This window comes from Oratosquilla oratoria, chromosome 5 (assembly GCF_046742065.1).
Source record: "Oratosquilla oratoria isolate Oo_2021 chromosome 5, ASM4674206v1, whole genome shotgun sequence".
NCBI classification, from domain to species: Eukaryota; Metazoa; Arthropoda; class Malacostraca; order Stomatopoda; family Squillidae; genus Oratosquilla; species Oratosquilla oratoria.
This window is the reverse complement of record NC_134781.1, coordinates 69,312,548-69,338,498: the sequence shown is the minus strand read 5'-3', so window position 1 is coordinate 69,338,498 and position 25,951 is coordinate 69,312,548. Positions and strand designations below refer to the sequence as shown.

The following is a 25,951-nucleotide window of genomic DNA, read 5'->3' as shown; positions in this document are numbered from 1 at the left end:
CACATCACAACAAAAAGGCATTGCTCTATATGAATTTAACATGTAAATATAAGAACTTAAGTAAAAAATACCTTTTTCTTCATTAGAATGGATGTAAAGTGACTGCAAATGTGTAAGAAAACAAATGTTTCCTTTCTTCCAAGGAGGATGTATACTGCCATCAACTGTGAAACAGCTTGAATGCCTCAGCAACCAACTTCAAGAGAGCGAAAATTGTCGACACCTGCTGAGCGACCAGTGTGCACGTCTGGAGCATCTTGTTTCGTCTTTGCGTAAGAAGATAAATGGAGTGACATCAGAGGCAATCCACGATGGAACATCACTTACACTTGTAGATCTGACACTGCATGATGAACATTTGAACACTATGGGTGGCAAGTCAACATCAAATAATTTAATACAAACTCAGTACAATTCTCGCAATATGGCCAACACTTCTGCAAATCGCTCCAACCCATCCACTGGTTCATCAGATGGAGACGGCAGAGATAGTCTTTCGTCTTTAGATTCAGTAGAAACTGCTTCTGTTTCATCCTGGAGGAGAGGGGATCCAAGATCAGTTCCCCATTCATGTGAATTCAGTCAAAATGGTAATGTAAATTCAGAAACAGATCGTCAAAACATTCCTGGTGTTACAATTGTCGGACCAATCACAGAACTTTGAAATCAAATGTTGAAACTAAGATTTGAAATATAGGATATCTCTTGTTATAGGTTATAAGGATGTGCTTATATTTCTTCATATGAGTGACTGAATAAGACCTTATTTTTTATTTTTTTATTTCTTTTTTCATGTGACAATATTTTCTTTTATGAATACTATCAGGAAGAAGCTGTTATTGTAGAGTGGCAGCATTGAAATTTTGAATGCATTGTTATCTAGAAAACAGCTCAAAGTGAGATCTGATGAATATTATCAGGGTCATGTGAAAAAATATATTATTTCTATAATCATAAACTTGGGTATAGAAAACTGGGAGGAAAGTATGGTAGTCATTTTGGGCTCCTTTGGTCGATGCTCATATTTAGCCTTGTTTATGTGGGCCCACAATGTACCTAATTTCTCCTAGTCATCTAACAGAAAGCACTGACTACCAGGACACATGACTAACAATGATGAGAGTGTTGAGAGATAATTATCTTACAATTCATTCCTTTCATATGGTGCTCCCAGAGGATAAATATTTGAATATTTTCCCATCATGATAAAGCAGGGTAGAAAAACCAGGCTAAGTTGTGACTCTGGAAATTATGAATTGGAATCAGTTTCCATAACATAAAAGTATTTCAATGAGTAGTCAGTTATCTTGTTTTGAATCTGTTCCCCTAATATTTAACACTTAGCCAGCCGTGGAGCAGTGACTGGCCATATCTCCGTCCTGACTTTGTATGTATGTGATAACTTTTGCCTTCACATTGGTTTACTCTCAGTTGGTTAGTTGATATGGCCTCTTGTTATTGCTTATTATTATTAACATTTTCATTATCATCATCATCATTATTTTTATTATCATTATGATTATTATTATTACCACTGCAACTACTGTTGCTACTATCATATCTCTCTCCACTCGACCCTTTCCCTATAGACAAATCTTCATTCTTTGTATCCCCTTTACTTCATTTTCCCCCTTCAGTTTCCTTTTGAATTTCCCTGCACACAACCCCCCCCCTTTTCTTCTTTGTCTTCATCATCTTCTTCATCATGTTCTTCCTGTTGTCATTGCATCATGCCTCCACTCACATTTTGTTTTGTAGCATTCTCACTGTAATTCCCCATCCCTTCCCTTCCCACTGTCTGTTACTCTCCAGTTACTGTACTTAATTTCAAGTTGATTGTGAGTCACCATGGTTTTGGATCACATGTTGGACTCATGATTGACAGCTATTACCCTCCTGGATGAGACCTCGGAGCTTATCTATGGCCCGATCTGTGGGTAATTATATGATCTTACACACGTACATCCCAAATCCTTGCCCACCAGAGTTGGAATGTTGGCTCCCAGTGCAGAGATGCAAGAATTTTTAGCCCTGGGTGGGACTCAAACTCTGATCGCCAAATCAGCGGTTGAGAGCTGCACCACTGCACTGTTGGTCCGACAGTGCAGTGGTGTGCTTCGTGTATGTGTGTGATTGTGATTGTGTGTGTATATGTTGACCTAATTGTAGTATGCAGGGTTAGAGTTGTGCTCAAGGGATTTCATCTTTATATCTCCACTTATCAACCTTTATCATACATACATATACCAAGGCTTTTTCCCCCTTCCAAGGGAGGTAGCCAAAAAGGGAAAGGCATAAAAACACTCCCACCCATTTCATCCCTAAATACACTCCACACCCCTCCCACCCTTCCTCTCATCTGAGCACCTCCTGGATGACGGGTCATCCCTGCACCCTGCCCACCGCCCTGGGTCAGAAGCAGTGTCGCAAGACACAGTACATCCACAGCGAGGCCGCTTCATTTAATCGGCGACCCCCCCTCTCCGTCCCCCTTTGCATATAAGGCGAGGACGGGGAGAAATCCCTTCGGGCTGCGTCAAAATGTACTCACACATACTACCCCACCCCCCACTATATCATAACTTCATTTAATATTGTTGGCTTGGAGTTTTTCTTCTGAATCCACATATTGATTCTTTCACAATCTTCCACCATTCATCCCAACCTTTAGCACCCTCTCTTCTCTGCTCCATAGACATTCCTTGTGAATCCAAGGTCCACTTCATTCCATCCATCCTTCTCATGCTTTCCAAACTTCATTGTCATCTTCTTCTTCTTCTTTCTCTCTTCTTCTTCTTCTTCTTCTTCTAATCCCTCTAGTCTTTACTTCTTCATTTTATTCATATATCCAAGCCCTCTCAGCACCCTGATCTAACCTGTTTGACAGCTCCCTTTCCATTCTAGTTCTCTACCTTACCTTCTTATTTCTCATTCTATCAATTTTTGTAACACCTACCATACTTCTCAAATGCTTCATCTCAAAAACAAACTGTTTTTGCCTCCCTTGTATTCCGTGTCTTTTTGCATTCATCCTCAAATACTCATTTCTGGTAACACTTTTCATTCCATCATGAAATTTGCTTGCCTCCTTTATTCTTTAATTCACTCCCATATCCATTCCTTAATTCACTGCTTCATCTGATGCCAAATATTTAATCCACTTCCATTCTCTCACCCTTTTAAGTTCACATCCAACATGCCATCATCATCAGTCCTTGTACGTCTTTATCAATTTTACTTTTGCCCACATTCACTCAAGTCTCCTTAGCATCTATCATGTCATTTATATGTATTAAGAGTATTACAGGTGCTAGAACCAAGCACTATATGACCCCACTAATCCTATCCCTCAAATCCAACATATTCTTCACAACTGTCCTTATGAATCTTTCAGGGAATCGTGTCTTCTTTACAGGAAGCTCCCATTGAGTCATCATCTATATTCCAACTTCCACATTAATTTTCTTTGGTGTACATCATTTAAATTTTTCTCTAGATCCATCGTTCTCTTGCAACTTATCAGTTACTCTTGAATAAAAACTTAACAGATTTAATGCACAGGCCCTTCCTCTGCTATAACTGAATTGGTTTTCTGCAAGTTCCCCCAACCCTAAATATTTTGTTTATCTCACAATTTTCTCGCATATTTTGGCTATCGTACTGCTCAATGACATTGCTCCATAATTTATTTATGTATTTATTTTATTTTATTTTATTTATTTATTTTTATTTTTCATTTTTTTCCCCCCTTTGTAAATCTAGATTACATTTGCATCTTGCCAGTCTTAGACCACTCACCCTTCTGCTAATGAACGCACAATCAGTTCATGAAACTTGCTTACCAGTTATTCGCTGAACTCTTTCAATAACCAATAAGAAATCTCATCAGGTCCTGGGGCACCTCTCATATCTAGTGTTTCTAGTAATGTAACATACTTCCAGCACTTCCACTTTTATCCATCGACATACCAAGGGCTTCTTCCCCCATATAAGGAAGGTTGCCAAGTCAAAGGCATGCACCCACTCCCATGCATTCCACTCCCATCCACCACTTCCACTTTTACATCATTTGATACATCTCCAATTATTCTTCCCTTCTCAAAGACATTTTCTTTGGTGAATACAAATTGAACATTTTTGTCCATTATTTCAGCTCCTTTTTCACATATACCATTCCATGTACATTTTACTTAAAGATTATTATTTTTTAGCATGCCACTTACAGATATGTTAAAAAGTTGAGGTTCTTCATTGCATACATGAGCTATATCTCTTTCAGATTCTTCATTCCTCTCTTCTTGTGTTGTGTTTGCTTGTGTTCTTGCAAATTATTGGTCTTTTTGTTCACCTTTCCTTTGCCTTGTTGTTTTTACTGTCTCATACCTTCTGTTAAACCAGTCCCTATTTTCAAATTTCTCACATAGATGGCACATGTTTTTCCATGCCTGAGTTGTAAAACTTCTGTTATACTTTCTCCTTTCCTTGTCTTATTTTTTAGAATAAGTGTGTGTATGTATGAGTGAGAGAATTGACTATTTCCTTATCCAGGTTATTCCTAAAGTTGGTTCATCTATAAATGGAAAGCTCTTTTTCATTCCAAATGAAAATCCTTGCCATTTGTGCTCAATCCTTTCATTCTTCTAAATACAGTAATCATGTCATCTCTCTTCCTTTCTAATTAGGGGTGATAATTTTTTTTTTTTTTTTTTTTTTTTTTTTTTTTTCCAAACCTTTCCGTAAATAGTATGTCTGCTAGGCTGAGAACAATTTTAGTTGCTTTTTTAAATTTTAAACGCCATATATCCTTGTATGGGGCAGAGTTAAGGAATTAGGTATGTAGGAGACATGCATGCATGTTGTACATGTACAAGCATGAGGGTCTTAAGATATTTAGAGGCCTATAGATATGTATGTTCTCTTCTTAATATTGGTCATTGTAATCTGGTGACAGATCGTGCAGGGCATTTTTTTTTTTCCCCCTGCATATTTTGTTCAATTTGTGGAGTAATTCACAAAATTGAGATAGGTCCCATTGATTCCATAATGTGCACATTGAAATTTATTTAGACCATTATACATAGTTTATCTGTCTATATACCAAAGGCCTTCATAAGGGAGGCAACCAACCAAGGCATGTACCCATCCCACTCCCAATCTGTCACCCATAATGTTACACTTTTATCATAGCCTCTTGTGGATGAAGGTTCATCCCTGTCTTCCACCCACTAACCAGGCCAGAAACAATGCAACAAGACACATCCACAGCAGGATGCCACTACTTCATTTACATGGTGACCCTCCCTCCTCATCCCCTCATGCAAAAATAGAAAAGATAAGGAGAGATCTCTTTGTACCACATCAGTTTATAGTTCATTCACACCAATCTCTTGTGTTCTCCCTTCCACACTCAACAGACTTCCCCTTTTACTCAAGGTCCCCATTGCCCCATCTGTCCATCCCCAGTATTCTTTCAACAGACCTATCTGCCAGCTCCACACACACACTCTCACATTCACGCTCACAAAGCTAGATTTTTGTAGTTACATAAATTGCAGCAAGACATATACAGAGCAAGTGTAATCACAGATATGTGATGCTTAAAGCAAACTTTAACACAAAATGTTATGTGGGTAAACGAGCTTCAGTTGTCCAGCCTTGCTATGGAGGTGCTATGTCTTGCTGCATTGCTTCTGACCCAAGCAGTGAGTGGAGTGCAGGGATGACCCATCATCCACAAGGAGCTAAGATAAAAGGGACAACAAATGGCTGTGGGGTGGGTGTATGCCTGGCTGGGCCTCCCCCCCCCCCACACACACACCTTATAAAGGGGAAATAGTCTTTTGGTATACTCAATTTTGTGAAATAATCCATTACCTTTAATAAAAAAATAATGCCAGTTTAAAATTTAGTAGAAATTCATAATGGGAGAAGGCTCAAGTTAGTTCAATGAATTGAGATTATTGTATTTAAGATAAGCATGCATGCATGTATAAAGTTTTGTGGATATGTGAGTATGTAAATTTGAAAGTATTTGCATACTCAGGAAGTGCATTTGTATCTGAATGTCCAGTACAACTGAACCATGTTTGTGTGTAGTATTTATTTATTTTATTAATTATTATTTTTCTTATATACAGTTATTTAGAAGTTTCCACACCTTGTAATTGTTGATCATTTTTATGTTTTATTAAGTGGGTGAAATATGTATGAAGCATGTTATTTTGACCCAGCCTCCACCCTGAACAAGGAGGAAAGTCTATTGTGTATGTGTGTGTATACATATACAATAGTCCATAGGTCATCCTACAGATCTTTCTGGGAAGATACTTTGGTCTGTGTTGTACTAGTGTTTAATTAATTCTTTGTCACTGAAAGTAGGAGGGGAGCAGTCACCAGTTGTTAGCTTTCCATATGTGAAAAGGTGTAAGAAACACAGTTGAAGTTTACACATGTTGCACCACTTGAGCTGAAAGTAGGAGGGGAGCACTCACCAGTTGTTAGCTTTCCATGTGTGAAAAGGTGTAAGAAACACAGTTGAAGTTTATGTAAGCTGCACCACTTGAGAGAAAGGTGAGGGGAATGTCTGTTGAGCAGGGAAAGGAGAGGCAATGGGGGTAAACCAGCTTTGGTTATTGGACCCTGCAGTAGAGGTCCTGTGTCATGTTGCATCACATCTGGCCCAGACATTAGGCAGGGGCCAGGGCCAGGGGTGGCCCTTGGTCTTTGAAAAGATAAATGTAAAAGGGAAACATATGGGTGGAGGGCAGGTGAATGATTTGGCTGGAAACCTCACTTATAAGGGGGGAGGAGCCTTTTGGTACATAAGTAGACATTAAATAGTGAAAGACAGGTGGATAGAGCAAATTTTAGGAGAAGACTGAGAATAAGATGAATGGATGGGGTGAAACAGGTCTTGAGTGAAAGGGAAATGTCTGTTGAGCAAGAAATGGAGAGGGCAAGAGATATGTGTCAGTAGAGAATAGTTGCAAGATGATAAATTGATGTGGCCTGAAGGGATTTCTTGTTTTCTCTAATTACAAGAAGTAGAAAGGGTCATTATGTAGTGAAGCTGTGGGGATAATCCAGCTTTGGCTCTCAGACCCAGCTGTGAAGGTGCTGTCTTGCTGCATTGCTTCTGACCCAGGCACTGGGCAGGGGGAAGAGAGACGGTGCCTGGGTGATCTCATCCATGAGGAGCTAAAACGAAAGGGTGAAGGGTGGGTGGGCATGCCTTGGCTGGCTACCCCCCAAATAAGAAGGAAGAGGCCTTTTGGCATATAAATAGACAATGAGAGATTCATTAATTACTGGTAACCACCCAAAATAAAACATGTATATTATGTAGACAAATCAGTCCACAAACTTTGTTAAACAACTTCTGCTATAGACAATACATTATATATGGTATTTACTCTACTTTGGAATTGGTCTCTTCATGTTGGAAGACAAGAAAAGCTTTTGGAAGATTCCAAGAAATGTAGGCTTTTTGTGGTAGTATAGGAATAGTCAGAAATTCTCTGTTCCCCAGAAATTACCGATTTTATTTTTTTCAACTTTTCTAACTTGTTTTTCGTTTAGGTATTTGGAGAAATGTGACTAATGGGGGTTCCAACTAGGGAGAATCTCATTTTATATAGATGCATATGTGTGTGTGTGTTTACATAATTGTAATTTTCAGGAAAGGAGCAACGCTCGTAGTCCTGTCACTTACTCTCCAATAATTATCATACCTAGCTTCAAATTCATATATGGCCTGTAATTTAGTGGTGCCTCCGTACTTTCATCCTTTTGTGAATTGGTATCACATAAGCCACTATTCCTTCTTTAAATGAATACACTGTAAAACTGAATCTTCTCCACCAATTGTTCTTTACATTCTTTAAGTATTCAGTTTGTGATCCTTTCAGGTCCTAAAGCTGTTCTCATATCCAATAATCTCAAAAGATTGAGCATTCCTTTCTACATTTATATTTTTTAAATCCAAATACCAAAGCCTTTTTCCCCCCACCTCCCTTTTGAGGGGGAAAAAGCCCTTGGTATATAGATAGGAACCCGAATTATTGCTCACCTTGCCTTCGTCTAAAACGCTGCTCTCCTTTGTGAAGACAGATTGGAAACTTTTGTTATATGTGCCAGAGTTGAAACCTCAAAAACCTCTCCCTATTGTTAGCTTGGTGATTTCTTCAATGTCTCAGTTAACCATTCATAGATCTGTAAAGCAGTTTTGGTTCATCTCTGCATTTATATACAACCCTTTCAGAATTCCATCCTCCCTATAAATTCCCTTATGGTCATTTCTAGTGTATTGTGCAAGCTTTCTTTGTTTTAATGTTTTTTTATGCTATTTCACACCTTTTATTAAACCATTCTTGTTTCCATTGTGTATGTATGTGTTTTTACTTGTACTTATTTTATTTTACTTTTTCTTCAACTTTTCATGGCAAAATAATGACCATTGGAAATGATTTGTGAGCAGAAAGAACCAGCTTTTCTGTCATTCATTTTTCTTGTGTATCTTTTTCTTTTCTTACATTTGTAAGGTGATGATACATATCTATCTTTTTCAAAATAAGAAACTATAATCTAAGAACATACAATACTTTTGTGTAGAACCTTTATTTCTTGTATTCTCTCCCTTCACTTTTCACTCTCTCTCTCCATATATATATTAAAATCTAATATTTTATAGCACAAGGGTGGCTTGTTCCCATTGTGTATGAGTACTTAGATTGATATTACTGTCTATATTATTTTTTATTATTTTTATTTTTTGCATTGAGTTTGAACCAGTTTTATAACGGATAATAGTATACACTATTTATTAGGGCGTGAAGCAGCCAATGCTATTATTTAGTGGCAACAACCATTATGGGCTATTAGGTTTCAATATGTATTTTGGTGTAGTGAAATGATTATTCTGGCTGATTGTCCCCCCTAGCCATGAAGGAAGTCTTTAATTTAAAGGAAGATCAATTAAAAGTGTCAGTTAGTGCATAATGTTGGGACATGGCCAAGTCTTTTGAGGTTTGTTAGGATGTTTTTATATAGTTAAATACAATTCACCAAAATACATTATAATATTACTGGCATAAAATGAGGCTGTTGTAAGTTTTTTCAAGTTTTCCAATTTCTGTATACAATGCAGTGTGAGTTATGTATATTGAGGAGTAACCAGAGTGGAAAAGTACTGATTTTATTGAGTACTCGTGTGCCCTCGAGTATTATTGTCTAGGGCAGGCAATTTTCCTTTTTTTGTTTTAGGCTTCTTATATAAAGGCATACAAGTTTTCTCCTTTCACATATTTGCTATACAGTCATCACTCTTTAAGTAGTGCCATGTAGAGTACATTAGTGTAAGTTATGTTTGCCAGTACTGTATATTCAAAGTTTATCTTGTTTAAAATGGGTTACCAAGAATTACATAACTCATGAAGGATAGCTGTCAGAATTTTACCATTTGCAGCAGCTTTTAAGCAGTGATGTAAAGAAAGTAATTGGAAAGTAAAAGTTGAAGAGAATGGTTGACTGACGTGGGGAGCAGTCTCCCGGTTGTATATCACAGCTTTGCACTACCAACCCCATCCATACGGCCACCTGAAGTGATTATTTTTCATTACAAGGGTGACCATTACAAATGTTTTTAGTCAGGGACTTGCTGAAGTATGTTATCTTTAGGTCTTTATTTTTTTCACAATAGACATTTCTTTTCTTATGTTTTACAAGAAGAAATGTGCACATTCCATGTGTACTTTCGTAAGGCTTTGCCATATTTAGTGACAATTAGTGAGTACTATTGAATCTGTATCATGTGAGTTACACATTTTGTTTTAGTTCCAAGCTTGAGTTATTGAATAAATTGTTAATAAAATACCATGGTAACACTACAATGTAGTTATCACTTCGTTTTGCATGTATCTAGTCAGAATTGATTTCCAGTTTTAAAGTTTGTACCAATACCATACATTTGTACAGTATATATACATTCATGTTTTGTTGTCACATGTATGCAAGCAAATAATTAGCCACTGTTGGTATGAATGTTTTATTATTTTCTTTTGTGAAAGTTCAAATAACATGGTGATTATCAACTGTAGTTGCAATGAAATTCTGCATGGTTTTCATCCCTCATCACTTAGAATGAAACTTGATTGTGCATTAGTTGTTTGCATTGTCTCAGAATACATTATTATGCTACCTTTGCAGTGGTACCACCACAAGATATAGGCACAATGATGGCAGAAATGTGCAGTAGACACTTTAAAAGTAAATAAAAAAAAAATTATGTATGAGTATTCATACAAAATTTGGTCTAAAATACTAATGCCTACATCTGTGATTTTTCTAAAATTGTAAACTACAGCCAAGTCAAGAAGGTCATGATCTTGATAAGATTCATCTGGGACAAATGATGGGTACCCACCCATAATGGTCCCAAAGCAGCCCATTTCCAAAACCTTTTGAATCTTCACTTCCATCAGGAAGTCTATGTACATGCCTAAGTAAAGCCCAACTTTTAAATTAATTGATTGTTACCTGAAGTTTCTAAGTGGAAACCCACAGTAACTGGCAGTGGTCCTCAGGCTCTCCTACATATCTCTGGGAAGAAACTTTGGCTTGTCTGTACTGTGTTGGTGTGGAACTGTTTTTATGTCATTAGCTGAAAATATGTGAGAAAGCTATAGGAAAAGGTAAGGATGTTTTTTTGACTTTTAAGGATCTGGAAAAGGCTTATGACAGGGTAGACAGGAAAGCACTGTGGGAGGTTTTCCAGATATACAGGATAGGAGGAAAGCCAGGAGCTGTCAAGAGTTTTTATGAGAGTAGTAGAGCATGTGTCGGGATTAAAAATGGAGAAAATGAGTGGTTCGAGGTAAAGGTGGGACTTCGTCAGGGATGTGTTATGTTGCCCTGGCTGTTCAACTTATACATGGATGGGGTAGTGTGAGATGTAAATGCAAGGGTAGTGGGTCAGGGATTGGAGATGTTTAAAGAAAATGGAGAAAAGTGAGGTGAGCCAGCTGTTGTTTGCAGACGACACTGCACTTTTAGCAGGATCAGAGGAGGTATTGAGGAAGTTAGTGACAGTTTGGGAGAGTGTGTGAAAGAAGAAAGTTGAAGATAAATGTGGGTAAAAGTAAGGTGATGAGATGTACAAGGGGTGAAAGTGGCAGCAGACTGGAAGTGAACATTAAGGGAGAGCGACTGGAGGAAGTGGATAGTTTTAGATACTTGGGTGTGAATGTGGCAGGAAAGGGTGGAGTGGAGGTGGAGGTAGAATGTAGATTGAGAGAAGCGAGTAAATGCCTTGGTGGATTAAAAAGTGTAATGAGGAATAGACATTTGGGAATGGAGGTTAAGTGGAGATTGTATGAAGGAGTGATTGTGTCAACTGCACTGTATGGGGCAGAAACATGGAACATAAGAGAGCAGGAGTTTGAATGTGTTTGAGATGAGGTGTCTTTGAAGTATAATGGGGGTTACTAGGCTGGATAGAGTGAGAAATGAGGAGGAGAACAGGAGTGGTAAGGGAGTTGGGAGATAGGGTGGATGGAGTATTGGGATGGTTTGGACACACTGAAAGAATGAGTGAAGAAAGACTAGTAAAAGAGGTATGGAAGGCAGATGTGGAGGGAGTGAACATGAGGAGGCGTCCTAGAATGAGGTGGATGGATGGGTGAAAGGGGCTTTGGGGAAGAGGGGAATGTCTGTTGAGGAAGGATGGGAGAGGACGGAAGACAGGGTGAGTGGAGAAGGGTTGTATATGGATGACGATGTGATTGCATGAGGTGGAATGGGTGGGGGGTGAGGTATTATGTGTGAGAAAAATTTGACGCAGCCCGAAGGCATTTCTCCCCGCCCACCTTATACCCAAGGGGGGACGGGGAGGGGGGGGTCGTCGATTAAATGAAGCGGCCTTGCTCTGGATGTGCTGTCTTGCAACACTGCTTCTGACCCAGGGCGGTGGGCAGGGTGCAGGGATGACCCGTCATCCAGGAGGTGCTCAGATGAGAGGGAGGGTGGGAGGGGTGTGGAGTGTATTTAGGGATGAAATGGGTGGGAGTGTTTTTATGCCTTTCCCTTTTTGGCTACCTCCCTTGGAAGGGGGAAAAAGCCTTGGTATATGTATGTATGTAAAAGTAAGGTGATGAGATGTACAAGGGGTGAAAGTGGCAGTAGACTGGAAGTGAGCATTAAGGGAGAGCAACTGGAGGAAGTGGATAGTTTTAGATACTTGGGTGCGAATGTGGCAGGAAGGGTGGTGTGGAGGTGGAGGTAGAATGTAGATTGAGAGGAGCGAGTAAATGCCTTGGTGGATTAAAAAGTGTAATGAGGAATAGACATTTGGGAATGGAGGCTAAGAGGAGATTGTATGAAGGAGTGATTGTGCCAACAGCACTGTATGGGGCAGAAACATGGAACATAGAGAGAAGGAGTTTGAATGTATTTGAGATGAGGTGTCTTTGAAGTATAATGGGGGTTACTAGGCTGGATAGAGTGAGAAATGAGGAGGAGAACAGGAGTGGTAAGGGAGTTGGGAGATAGGGTGGATGGAGTATTGGGATGGTTTGGACACACTGAAAGAATGAGTGAAGAAAGACTAGTAAAAGAGGTATGGAAGGCAAATGTGGAGGGAGTGAACATGAGGAGGCGACCTAGAATGAGATGGATGGATAGGGTGAAAGGGGCTTTGGGGAAGAGGGGAATGTCTGATGAGGAAGGATGGGAGAGGACAGAAGACGGATGAATGGAGAATTGTTGTATATGTATGACGATGTGATGCATGAGGTGGAATGGGTGGGGGGTGAGGTATTATGTGTGAGAAAAATTTGACGCAGCCCGAAGGGATTTCTCCCCGTCTTCTTTTCTGCATGAAGGTACAGAGAGGGGGGGTCGCCAGTTTAATGAAACGGCCTTGCTGTGGATGTACTGTGTCTTGAGACACTGTCTCTGACCCTGGGCAGTGGACAAGATGCAAGGATGACCCATTATCCAGGAGTTGCCAAGATAAGAGAGAGGGTGGAGGGGTGTGGAGTGTATTAGGGATGGAATGGTTTTTATGCCTTTTTCGTTTTGGCTACCTCCCTTTGGTATGTGTATGTAGCTGAAAATAGTATGGGGGAGGAGAGCAGTCACAGATTGTCAGCTCTGTGTATAAAATTGCAAGAAATGCAGTTGAAGTTGATAGAAATCTTGGACATATCCAGAGACTATGCCCCTCAAGGTCTACTTTATAATGGAAGCAAGGGGGTTAACAGATTTTGGGAATGGGAAGCTTTGCTGCCCATCTGACTGGAGCATATGTAGGTACCCATCATCTATCCCTCACCTTTTATATGAATATATACAGTATGTATATATTATGTGGGTTAACTATTGTGGTCAATGGTCTACCAGCACTTCTACCCTTACGGAAAATATTGTGTTGCTTATAATATGTAAGGTGACTGAATCAGCAACTCCATCACAAAAGAGAGAGGCCTTCACTTAATTGGTTGGTGAACACATCAGAATATTTGGTGAAGAAACAAGAATCCACATAATTCACTTTTATTTCTCGCTGTAAATTCCTCCAATGTCATTCATTTTGTAGAGTAGATATAAAAGGGTCTGCTTACTCGTCTGGTCCACAAAAGTAGGAATGCCTAATTGCACAGAGAAGGTAAGGACACTAGGGTTGTGTTTCATGCCATAACAGAAAATGAAATGCACCTTGTACTGGAAATGCAAAGCAAGGCACTGTATTCTATACTGCTACTCCTTCTGCAAAGGATACACCAAGCAAAGGTTGTCAGATTTGTGTAACATAATTTTTCTAATCCCTACATCTGCTCTAACTAGCTGAAATTCCCTAAAGACATACACACTATAAAGAAAGTAGAAAACATCATGACTGTCCATTATCTTAAACCAATTATTTCTTTACTATAATGATGGAGATATACAAGAAAAAGAAAGGCAAAGATTCATAAAACATTAATCTTACTTCCTGCAGAGACCAGAGAAAAAAGGATGCTAACTGCAGATGAATGAGTCCTGACTAGTTGCGGTACTGTTGCTCAGTTATCACAGTTAATAGAGAATGATTTGTAGTGTCCATTTCAATCCTTTTTCAGAAGACTGTAAACACACACTTTAGGTTCTGTTTCGCAATTCATCCACTTCATAGTATAAATCAGAAATTACATAATTTTAATCAATCAATCCATCTATGTTACCCTTGGTCACTTCTACAAAAGAGATGCCCCCAGAGAACCAGCCATGGCCATGGTTCCGCCAATAAGTCAGTGAAAAAAAAAGTGTGTTGCTGTCTGGAAAATTGGTGTAGTATAATATGCTAGTTGTCTTCTGGTTGGTGGCTGTATCTAGGGCAATTTATGTCTGTTGCTAGCCCAGTTGTGTGTTGGTACGGTTTTAGCACAGAGTAGTGACCTGAACATGGGTGTGCTAGTGCAATTCTTGCTCATCTTTGGAGTGATTTCTGAAAGAGTTTGGTGGAGTAAAGAATTTGGTCTATAAGAGTGGTTGTTTTGTGATTCAAGTGTTTTTGTATAGATGTATTGTGGGGCACTAGGAGCAGGTTATTGTAGATATTCAGGTAGAATACTGCTGGAAGTGTTGGATGGAGGATGGACCCCAAAGGCACAACAACCTCAGGAACCATTCTCACAAACCCTCACCTCCACTAGGAGGTACAGCCTTGTGGAGCTGGTACCTGGTTCCCAGAACATAATTTCATACCATCTGAAATTGAAGTACTATATAAATGTAATTTCCATTTTACAATGTTCAGCAAGATGTTTTTCCTCAATTTCATGATGTAAATGACAAGCAAATACCTACAGACAAAAATAGCCAGGAAACTTGTCCCTAAAACTAGTCCATCTGCAGTACATTCAACAAGAAAGCCTTGCTTAAGAAATAGAAGAAAAGAAAAAAAAAAAGAAAAAGCTGTACCAAAGCACTATATATGATTACATAATATACAATTTAATAACCGAATCAATTATGCTTGGGTATTAAATCTTATCACATGGTGATAATTACCATCATCAACACTAGTAATGCATCAGACACTGGAATCGGTATTCTGTTGTCTTGAAGTCCTAATGGTATTTATTGGCCTAGGAGATCTCAACAGGGTAGCTGACAACCATTACTAGTAGCACCTTCATTGAATATACTAGCAGGTGACTAACCTAACTATAGTTGGATAAACTAGATTTGCTGGATACACAACCATCAGTGATAACTGAGATACAAGAAAATAAAGAGCTAAAACTTGGGAATGATAGTGCTGCTACCCATACATTTTCTGGAATTCTTACCTATGTAATGTCACTTTTACTAAAAATTTTGGTTTTGATATGTTGAAAAAAAATATATATCAAAGTATACTTATTCTATGGTTCTTATATTGTGTTATATATATATATATATACATACACACACACCCAAACCCTTGATAAACCAAACTGGCTGGGAGGAAGGGTCATATAATTTATCTGAAAAGTTCAGTTTACGATGGTCAGCATTTTTTCCTCCCAAATTGAAACGAGGTCAGTTTAAAGGGATGACACTCAGTAGGTAGTAGACAGGAAAATAACATGGGATGAAAGTGCACACAAACGAGCAACCAAACACACTAAAGGGCCAAGTGGAAATTGAGCTGCCCAGGATCAGCGATCCATCCACTTACTACAATAAAGGTCAGGTTATCAGAGGTATGCTTGAACTTCAGTATATCAGGGGCATGTTCAAACACGAGTTCAGTATACCAGAGGTTTGTTTGGATGGAGCAAGGCATGCAGTTTAAGGAGGTTCAATTTGTTGAGGAATGTATAAAATCACCCTGTTGTGGGGGATAAGAATACCACCCCTAATGTATCAGAAAAGGGAACTAAATGGGGGCAAAACAAGGAGACTTGTGGGCCTCCTTTTATTTTATTTATATATATTTTTTTCTCCCATGAAGCCTTAAAAAATAACAATGATATATATGTACATATACCAAAGGCTTTTTCCCCTTTACAAGGGAGGTAGCCAAAAAAACAAAGGCATAAAAACCATTCCCACCCATTCCATCCCTCATACACTCCACTCCCCTCCACCCTCTCTCTTATCTTGGCACCTCCTGGGTCAGGAGTGTCGCAAGATACAGCACATCCAGAGCAAGGCAGCTTCATTAAATCGGCAACCCTTCCCCATGCAGAAAAGGAGAAGCCGGGATGAAATTCTTTCGGCCTGCGTCAAGTTTTTCTCGCACATACTACCTCACCCCCCATTCCACCTCATCCAATAATAACAATAGATAAATAGATGAGAAAAAAAACAAATCTGCTAGCAACCTTAATAAGGGGGGTTCTCGTATATCACACCCATACATATATGTGTGTGGAGAGGACCAAGTGGTCGTCCTTTTAAATTGACATCGGAAAGAATCTTCTCCCTGCTGCCCTTCTACAAAACTCAACACACCTTCATCTGGAGGTGCAGACCAAAGACTGACACTTGGTCTCCAGACAAGGCCCAAGATCCTACTCTATCAACTCTTGACTGTATTTACTCTGCCTTTTCACACACAGAGAGCTGACTGCCAGTAACAGCTCTTCTCTTCCTACTTCAACAAGCCAGAGACATAAAAACTGTCCTACATTTATACAACACTTTGGTCTGTTGCTGGCTAATGTGGAGCTGCAGATTTCCATCAGTGAAATATGAGGCAAGTTACTATTTTATATATACATATATAATGTATGTATATGAAGACATTTTCATAAATCCATAGATTCATTCCTGTCATGTTATTGCTATTTCTAATTGGACATTACTAACCTGTTTGCACTGTTTGGCATCTCTCAAACATAAATGGCAACCAAAACTGCAGCAGGCTTCGTAATCATTCAGTGAATTGACCAAATCTATATGGCATCTTCAAATTGGTAGACAATTAAAATGGTCTCATGATTAAAATGTACAATAGATTACAATTCTACATGAGGGATGCAGTCTGTGTATATACATAAATTCTGAAAATTTGCACGATTCAAATCATGTCCCCCATATTAAAATAAAGTAGCAAGTATGTTTTCCACAACCCCAGACCTACCTTGTGATAAAAAAAATACACCATTTCTACAAGTTGTGTTTCTCAACCATGAACTAACTCACCAAATTATGATGTGTATCTAATTCCATTTCACATGAAATGGTCATTCCATAATGCTTTGCCTTATTACCACTACTTTGGATATTAGATGGGAGCTTGAGGGCCATATACATCACAGTACGGCTACTGCAGAATGATTTTAGAAACTGCATGATCCTGAAAATTCCTATTTCCCATAAATAGTAATACAAGTAACTCAATTACTGTTTTCCTCTTTAATGCAAAGAGGTATGAAGGAGTGATTGTACCTACAGTATAGAGCAGAAACTTGGAATAAAAGGGAGGCAGAAAAAGAAAAGATATTAATTTTAAGATGTGTTTAAGAAATATAGAAATGTGGAGATGGGACAAAGAACAAGAGTGGTGGTTGTTGTTATGGACTGTAGTTTACCAATGCTTCTATTCTTGTGGCACTGTCATACATTACCTTATATATTTGTTTAGTTACTCAACTGTAGAGAGCAGGGGTGGGCGTGAAGCTGTAAGATAAGGTAGACAGTGCCAAGGTAGGATGAGCATACACAAAGACTATACTCAAGTATATAAAACAACCTACAACCTACCACCAGTACCACACAATACAGCCACACTAAAATACATTCACACTCATATCACTAAATAAGCTCTTCATGACAGACCATCAAACTCGATACTTTACCAATAATCCAAGACATCAGTCCCATAGAAAAATCAGTCTCATGAAATGTACAACCTACACTAGGGTGCTTTCATTCAAGACACCATCTAGTATTAAAACGGTATCAACACAGAACAGGCCTGGCCACAGGATCAAACTGCCCTAGATGTAACTACCACCCAGAAGACAGTGAACACCTCATCCTACAATGCCCTATACTAACAATCCCTACACAAAAACACAGTATTTCTTCCCCAAGTGACTTATGGGCCCTATTGGTGGCTGTAGCTAGTTACCTGAGGGTTTGTGGGTCTCCTAAAAGAGAGACCTGGGGTAACAGATTGATTGATTATATAAGGGTGATTTCAATCTTTTCCTGCAAATTCTGTAGTGATCTGATGGGTAGTCATGAATCATTTGTGAAAAGAGTGTAGGTGAACACATTAAGATATTTGGGGAAGTCACTCATTAGTTACGATGGAGGAGATGTCTTGTTTGAAGTTTACTGGAATTTAGCATGTAAAGGTTGACCCATTATTCATAAGGAATTAAAATAAAAGGAACAACAAATGGGTGCAGGGTGGATTCATGCCTTGGTCACCCACCTTGTAAGTGGGAAAGTGCCTTTTAGTATATGTACCATATATGTAGGGTTGAGGAGTTGGTCTAGGACTATTTGAAGTATGCAATTAGAAATAGTGTCTTAGTGGCATATATCAATCCATCAATAGAATGCAATATTCCAAAATCATATAATCCAAACACACAAAGAATGTAAAGTTACTCTCAGCCACAAATTAAACATCTTGGTCCAATGTCATAAGGGTTAAAATGTTTCACCTTAAATTTTAGTGTTTTCCCCCAAAACATAGGTTCTTTCTATACCACAAAACTTTCCACAATTTTTTCAATTTTTATAAATCAAAGTATATTTTCAATAGATATATATGTATATATATATATTCCAATATATATATAAATATATATATATATATATATATATATATATATATAGATATATATGTATATATATATATTCCAATATATATATAAATATATATATATATATATCAATCACCTCAGAGTCCATTATTGACCTATGACACGAGTGAATCTACATGCATTGGCAGAAGGTGGGATGGGAATGTTTCAACCAGGAATTGATATTACAATTGGAAGTTTAAACTAGAAAGCCTACAAAACATACAACTGGCATTGTCTCCTGCCTTTACAGAGAACTTCATTTGATTTGGATACTTTTGAATAAATCAAATAATGCACCAATCCCTCCATATATGTAAGGGGTACATCCCACAGTGTAAATTCATATAAGATAAAAGAGTGTACTTATTTCATATTTTCATGTAATATAACCAAGAAATTAACACAATTTATGGTAGCATACAAAGTACTAACCACACATAACTTGCATAACTATGGAATGTTGCAAGTAAAATAGGCCCTTGGTAGAGTAGGTTTGTCATATATGTGTTAATTTTCATATTGGAGAGATGCATATAACAAGGGATTGGTGTATTTTGAAAAGATATTACAAATAAAAAACATTCTGTGTATCAACCAGATGTTATTCATCTCCATTCTATCACACAACTTTGGTCCCTTCATCATCCACTCAATTAAATATCATATTCAAATACATGGCACACTTCAAATCTTTCCTCTCTGGTATATATAATTTCTCTTGTCTAAACAAACAAAATTTTGTTATAAAACACCACTTAAAATATTCAAGAACTCAACTATTCTCCATCCCCATCACTGTCCCATTTTCTAAGTCTTCCAACATCAACCGTGTCAAATTTCCAGCGCTGAGTTAGCTTCTTGTCATCACATGCTGATACAAATATTTCTTTATTTCCAGGATTACTGTCCAAGCATCTTGGGTTTCCACCATGTACAAGCCATTGATGCTCCTATATAAAGATACAAAATAAACAAGAACATTAAAAGAAAACACTTATATGACAAAACAATAAATATAATGATATAAGAAAGACCTACACCTTTTACTAATGGTAACTACAATCCAGATGCTGAATAAGCATCTAAAAATTATTGAGATAATTTAAACATCTTATAATTGTGGATGGATGAAAGGGGCTTTGAGCAAGAGGGGAATGTCTGTTGAATAAGTAAGGGAGAAGGTAGGAGACAGGGGAGAATGGCTGTGTATAGATTTAAGTGAAACAGCCCTGCTGTGGATGTACTGTCTTTTTGCATTGTTTCTGATCCAGGGCAATGGGCAGGAGACAGGGATGACCCTTCATTCACGAGAAAATAAAACGAGGAGGAGGCAGGGGTGGTGAGTGGTAGTACATACATATACCAAGGCTTTTTCCCCCTTACAAGGGAGGTAGCCAAAAAGGAAAAGGCATAAAATCATTCCCACCCATTTCATCCCTGAATACACTCCACACCCCTCCACCCTCCCTCTTATCTTAGCACCTCCTGGAAGAGTGAGTGAGTGGTAGTAGGTGCATGATTTTGACATGGCTACCTCCCTTGTAAAGGGACAAAAAGCCCTTGATATGTAGAAAGATAATCATGTGCATTTACAGCTCAAGAAAGTGCAACTGCCACCCAACACCATGAGTACGAAATATTTAGATACAAACTGTATGAAATATATAACCATAACAAATATTGAGAGACCAATAGGAACCTACCACCAGTGGTAGTCTGGCAAGATGTACATCAAAGACTTCTTTCCCTTCTAAGGTAGGTAACTTTCTAAAACATGCACACACTCCCACCCATCCCACTCCCATCTGTCACCCATTTTACTCCCTTTTACCTTAGCTTCTTATGGATGAAAGGTCATCCCTGGCTCCCACCCACTGCCCAGGTCAGAAGCAATGCAGCAAGACACAGCACACACACAGCAGGAGAACTACCAGGAAGTACAACCCTGAATTAGCACTGTCAAGAGTACTCAGAAGATAATGAGAGAATACTCTGAAACAGACCAATACTCATCCCTGGAATCAATCGACTGTTGCCTTGAATTTCACTAAGTGGAAAACCCAACAGTCCTAAGAACCTCCAACTGATCTCTCCAGAAAAAAACCTTTGAACTATTGCCTCTGCTGTATCAGTGTGAGACTATTTATAAATAAAAAAAAAATTACTGCTGACTATACTTGTAAACAAAAAAAAAGAAAAAAATGGAGAAATCCTTTCAGGCGATGTAAAAAAAAGTCACACACAACCACTCCCTAACTACCCCTATACCCCACCCCTCCATTGCATCACAGTATCATCTATACACAGCCATTTTCCACCCACCCCTATCTCCTGCCTTCTCCCTTCCTCAGTCAACAGATATTCACCTCCTGCTCAATACCCTTTTCACCCCATATATTCATCTCATCCTCAGTTGTCCCCTCAAGTTCACTCCCCCTACTGCTGCCCTCCATACCTCTTTTACTAATCTTTCTTCATTTCTTCTTTCCATGTGTCTGAACCATCCCAGTACTTTTTCGTCAGCCATTTCCTTTTCCACCCCAGCTCTCCTCTTCACCTCCTCTTTTCTCATTCTATCCAACCTTGTAACCTCACCTTACTTCTCAAACATTTCATCTCAAACACATTCAAACCTTTCCTCTCTGCCTCTCTCAAATTCCAAGTCACTACCCCATAAAGTGCTGTCAGCACAATCACCCCTTCACAAATTTGGGAAGATGGACAAGAAAGATCCCCTAAAATAAAAGAAATAAAGGTAACACAGAAAGAAATAAGAGACCAAATAAAAAACCTAGATGTTAGGAAAAAGCATGGACTGGATGGAATTGCGAATTGGATACTGAAAGAGTGTATAGACAAACTGACAGACAAATTATACAAGATAATAGACTTTTCACTCAAAGAAGGAAAGGTACTGCAAGATTGGAAAGATGCATAGTACCAATATATAAAGGAGGAAACAAAGAAGATCCTACAAACTTCAGACCAGTATCCCTTACAAGCACAGTAGCAAAAATATGCAAAAAAGTCATCAGAAACAAATGGACCAAACACTTGGAAGAAAAGAAAATAGTAAACCCTAAACAATTTGGCTTTAGAAGTGGAAGATCATGTACCACAAACTTAATATGCTTTTACTCAAGATTAATTGAGATAATACAAGAAAGAGATGGCTGGGCAGATTGTGCCTTCTTGGACTTGCAGAAGGCATTTGACAAAGTACCACATAAAAAATTAATAAGAACAATTGAAAAAATAAGAGGAATACAAGGTAAGTTACTGGAATGGATGAAGGATTTCTTAATTGGGAGAAAAATGAGTGGTAAAAATTCAAACTGGGAAGATGTGAAGAGTGGCATCCCGCAAGGCTCTGTATTGGCTCCTTTAATGTTTGCCATATATATAAATGATATGGATGAGGGAGTAAATTGTTACATGACCTTCTTTCCTGATGATGCCAAATTACTCAAGAGAGTAAGAACAGAAGATTGCAGATTGCTAGAAGAAGACCTAGACAAAATATGGGAATAGAGTCAGAGATGTGTGAGATGAACTTCAACATTAAGAAATGTAGCATAATGGAATTTGGAAAAAGCAAAAATAGAATATCGGGGCAATATAAAATTGGAAACAAGGAAGTCAAAAAAGTCGATTCAGAAAGGGACCTGGGAGTGATCATCTGAAGTGACTTGTCACTTAATAAACATGTCAATAAATTATTTGGAGAGACTTTTAACTTATTAAGATCAATGAAAGTGGCCTTCGACTACGTGGATGAAGAAATGGTAAAAAAAATAGTGGTTACACTAATAAGACCTAAACTAGAGTATACTGCAACACTATGGGCACCTAGCACAAAAAAGAACATAAGAAAATTAGAAAGAATCCAAAGAGCAGCAACAAAAATGGTACCTACACTATCAAATTTGACATACGAACAAAGATTGGAAAAATTACCTCTATCAACACTGGAACAGAGAAGAGAAAGAGGTGATTTGTTGACTATTTACATACATATACCAAGGCTTTTTCCCCCTTACAAGGGAGGTAGCCAAAAAGGATAAGGCATAAAATCATTCCCATTCATTCCATCCCTGAATACACTCCACACCCCTCCACCCTCCCTCTTATCTTAGCACCTCCTGGATGACGGGTCAAAGGATGGAAATTCTCAAAAGAGATGACTTATTAAAATGGGACAGAAGAGAAACGAGGACACTAAAAGAAGCTAAAGAAGGACGGTTACAGAAGAGACTTGAAAAAGAATAGCTTCACACATAGAGTGATTGATGCCTGGAACAAACTAAATAGAGAAACAGTGAATGCCAAAACAATACACGATTTTAAGAATAAACTGGATGTGGAGAGACACGAAAACAGGTTACTACAAGCATAGCTCTCGTCCCGTAAAATACAACTAGGTAAATATAATCTTTGCATCCATTCCCAATTGCCTATTTCTCATAAGACATTTACTTAATTCTCTCAATCTACAATTTACTTTGATTTCTACTTCCTTTCCTGCCACATGCAACCTCAAATACCTAAAGCTATCCACTTCCTCCAGCTTCTCCCCTTTTCAACCTACTTCCAACTCGCTTTTTACCCACATTTACCTTCAACTTTCTCCTATTCCATATCATCCCAAACTCTGTCACTAACTCCCTTAATACCCTCTCTGACCCTGCCACAAACACAGTTTTATTGGCAAAAACTGTCTCACCTCCCACTTTTCTCCATTTTCTTTAACCATTTCCAATCCCCTACCCATTACCCTCACATTTACACCCACGCCACCCCATCCATGTACACACTGAACAACCATGGCAACATAATGCATGCCTGACACAGCCCCATCTTTACCTCAAACCACTCACTCTCTCCATTTCTAATTCTAACATAGGCTCTACTCTTATAAGAACTTTTGACTGCCTTTAACAGCTTTCCCCCAATTCTACATATCTGCAAAACCTCCCACATTGCCTTCCTGTCTACCCTACCATTAGCCTTTTCTAAATCCCTAAAGGCCCAAAAAAATCATCCTTACATTTTCCTAAAGCTTTCTTACATATCTTTCTACAAAAACCTGATCCACGCAACCCCTACCTTCCCTAAACCCACACTGTTCCTCACCAATTACTTCCTCTGTTCCTATTATAATCCTCTTAATTAAAACCCTCCCATAAGCCTCTCCAACCTACACTCAACAAATTGGTCCCTCTGAAACTACTACATTCATATTTGTCCCCTTTTCCCTTGTATGAGGGGAAATCAAAAACTTCACAGAATACTGCCATTGCTTAAACACAAGCAGGTAAGGTCAAGACAAAACATGTTAGCACACGTCACTCAAGCCTTAGCTCGTAATTGGTTACTTGCAATAAGTTATGCAGCGAATACTATAGAGTAAGGATTCTCTTAAACAAACTTGCTTTCCTGAACCAATTAGCAGCTTTGGGATAAGAGCAAACATTAAATTCTTGGTGAAACTTGAATGGAAAGGGTTGCAGATTATTGAGGCTTTGCAGAGTTTACAGTGTTGATGCTCCACAGAAAATAACCATCTACAAGTGGATTCAGTGATTCCTAGAAGGCATGGAAGATCTGGAAGATGATCCTCTGACTAGGAGACCAAGAACACTGAAAAATTATGAAATGATTGATGTGGTTAGAAATCTAATTGAAGAGGGTATAAGAATAACAGAAATATCATATGGCTCAGCAAATTCAGTTTTCCATTAAGATCAACTCTGCAAGCTTTCTGTGCAATGGGTCCCAAAAGTGTTTGCACCCAAACCAGCTGATTCTTCATAGTGATCTTTCATTGGCAATTCTTAGTAAAACTGAGACCGATGAAGAGCTGTTTATGAGGTGAATTATTACAGGCAATGAGACCTGGATCTACCAGTATGATCCTGAAAGTAAACTGCAGTGCAAACAATGGCTTCCATGTGGATCATCTGGACCAATCCAATTCAAATCTGGCCACCATTTTCTAGGATTCAGGAGTGATACTTGTAGATTACCTTCACAGAAAAAGAATGGCTTAAGCACAAGTTTTAGGGAAATTGAGGATGACACTGGTCAAAAAATGGTGAGAAAAACTGTATGGTTGAATTCTCTTTCACCATGACAATGCACCCGCACATTCTGCAAGAGTTGTGAAGGATGTGATTCAAGAGTTCCAATGGGAAGTGTTACCTCATCTGCCTTACAGTCCAGATCTCCCCCATAAGACTTCTTCCTCTTTCCAAAGCTCAATGAATTACTTAAAGAAGCCCACTTTGAAAACGTGGAAGAAGCAAAAAATGCTGTAAACACATGGTTACAAGAAAGGGCTGCTGAGTTCATCAAAGAAGGCTTAGATGGGTGGAAACATCATCTTCAGAAGTGTATTGAGCAGGATGGTAAGTACATTGAAAAATAAGCACTTTGTGTTTGCTCACTTCAATTAAATACATAATCTTTGGAAAAATTTCATTAACTTTTTCATTTATCCTCATAAAGCAGAACTGTACAGGCACTTCTCCAGTCCACCACTCTACCCTCCATGTACATTAAAAGACCCGAACCTAAGGGTTCTGATGGGACAAAACTCCTCCCAGACCCTCTTATGCCTTGACTTCTCATAGGAATGTACCTGTTTGGGTTACAGACAGCAGGATGTCTAGTCCCATTGCTACATCCTGTTTTGGCTACCTTTTATGACCCATGTGTGAAAATTTGGAGACAGCATTCTTTCTTCCCCCTACCACAGGTGGGGGAGTTTTAAGCAAAAAATGGATATGTATATTCTGAAAATCGGCACAGGGCAACCTCTTCAATACCAATCAAATTCTTGCAGGCAGCATCAGCTGCCTGATGTATGATGATTTGATGATGCATCACAATACTTGCATTATAAAATATAAAGTTACAACTAGTATTTGTTCTCTTTCACTCTAGATATTAATAACTACAGAAAATATGATCAAGCCCGTTCACAGAATATGGGGGTCATTAAGCTACAACTATAAATATAATCAAGATGCCAAGGCTGGCAACTTCATACACCCACTCGCACCTCACGACACCTAAATAGGCGTTATCGTATGGAAGGAGTTAAGAGTGGGGGGACAGTGACAGTACAATAAAGTAGCATTATTTCTCTAAGAGTTCATAAT

General features: G+C 38.6%; 2 protein-coding genes across 10 annotated transcripts in view; one reads left to right on the top strand and one right to left on the bottom strand.

Moving 5' to 3' along the window:
• Positions 1 to 16,610, top strand: part of LOC143025528 (uncharacterized) — a 38,786-nt gene extending 22,176 nt beyond the window's left edge. For all 4 annotated transcript variants that reach the window (XM_076185332.1, XM_076185330.1, XM_076185328.1 and 1 more), the window contains 2 exons: positions 144 to 11,662; positions 12,589 to 16,610. In XM_076185332.1, coding sequence (XP_076041447.1) covers positions 144 to 664 — 521 coding nt within the window. In that variant the 3' untranslated portion in view covers positions 665 to 11,662; positions 12,589 to 16,610. The remainder of the gene's footprint in view (positions 1 to 143; positions 11,663 to 12,588) is intronic.
• A 2,678-nt stretch (positions 16,611 to 19,288) lies between these two features.
• LOC143025529 (putative polypeptide N-acetylgalactosaminyltransferase 10) overlaps positions 19,289 to 25,951 on the bottom strand; it is a 31,281-nt gene continuing 24,618 nt past the window's right edge. For 5 of the 6 annotated variants that reach the window (XM_076185333.1, XM_076185334.1, XM_076185337.1 and 2 more), the window contains exon 11: positions 19,289 to 19,738. In XM_076185333.1, coding sequence (XP_076041448.1) covers positions 19,565 to 19,738 — 174 coding nt within the window. In that variant the 3' untranslated portion in view covers positions 19,289 to 19,564. Of the gene's footprint in view, positions 19,739 to 24,201; positions 24,429 to 25,951 lie in introns of those variants that run through there. The other variant, XM_076185339.1, reaches the window with a different exon arrangement.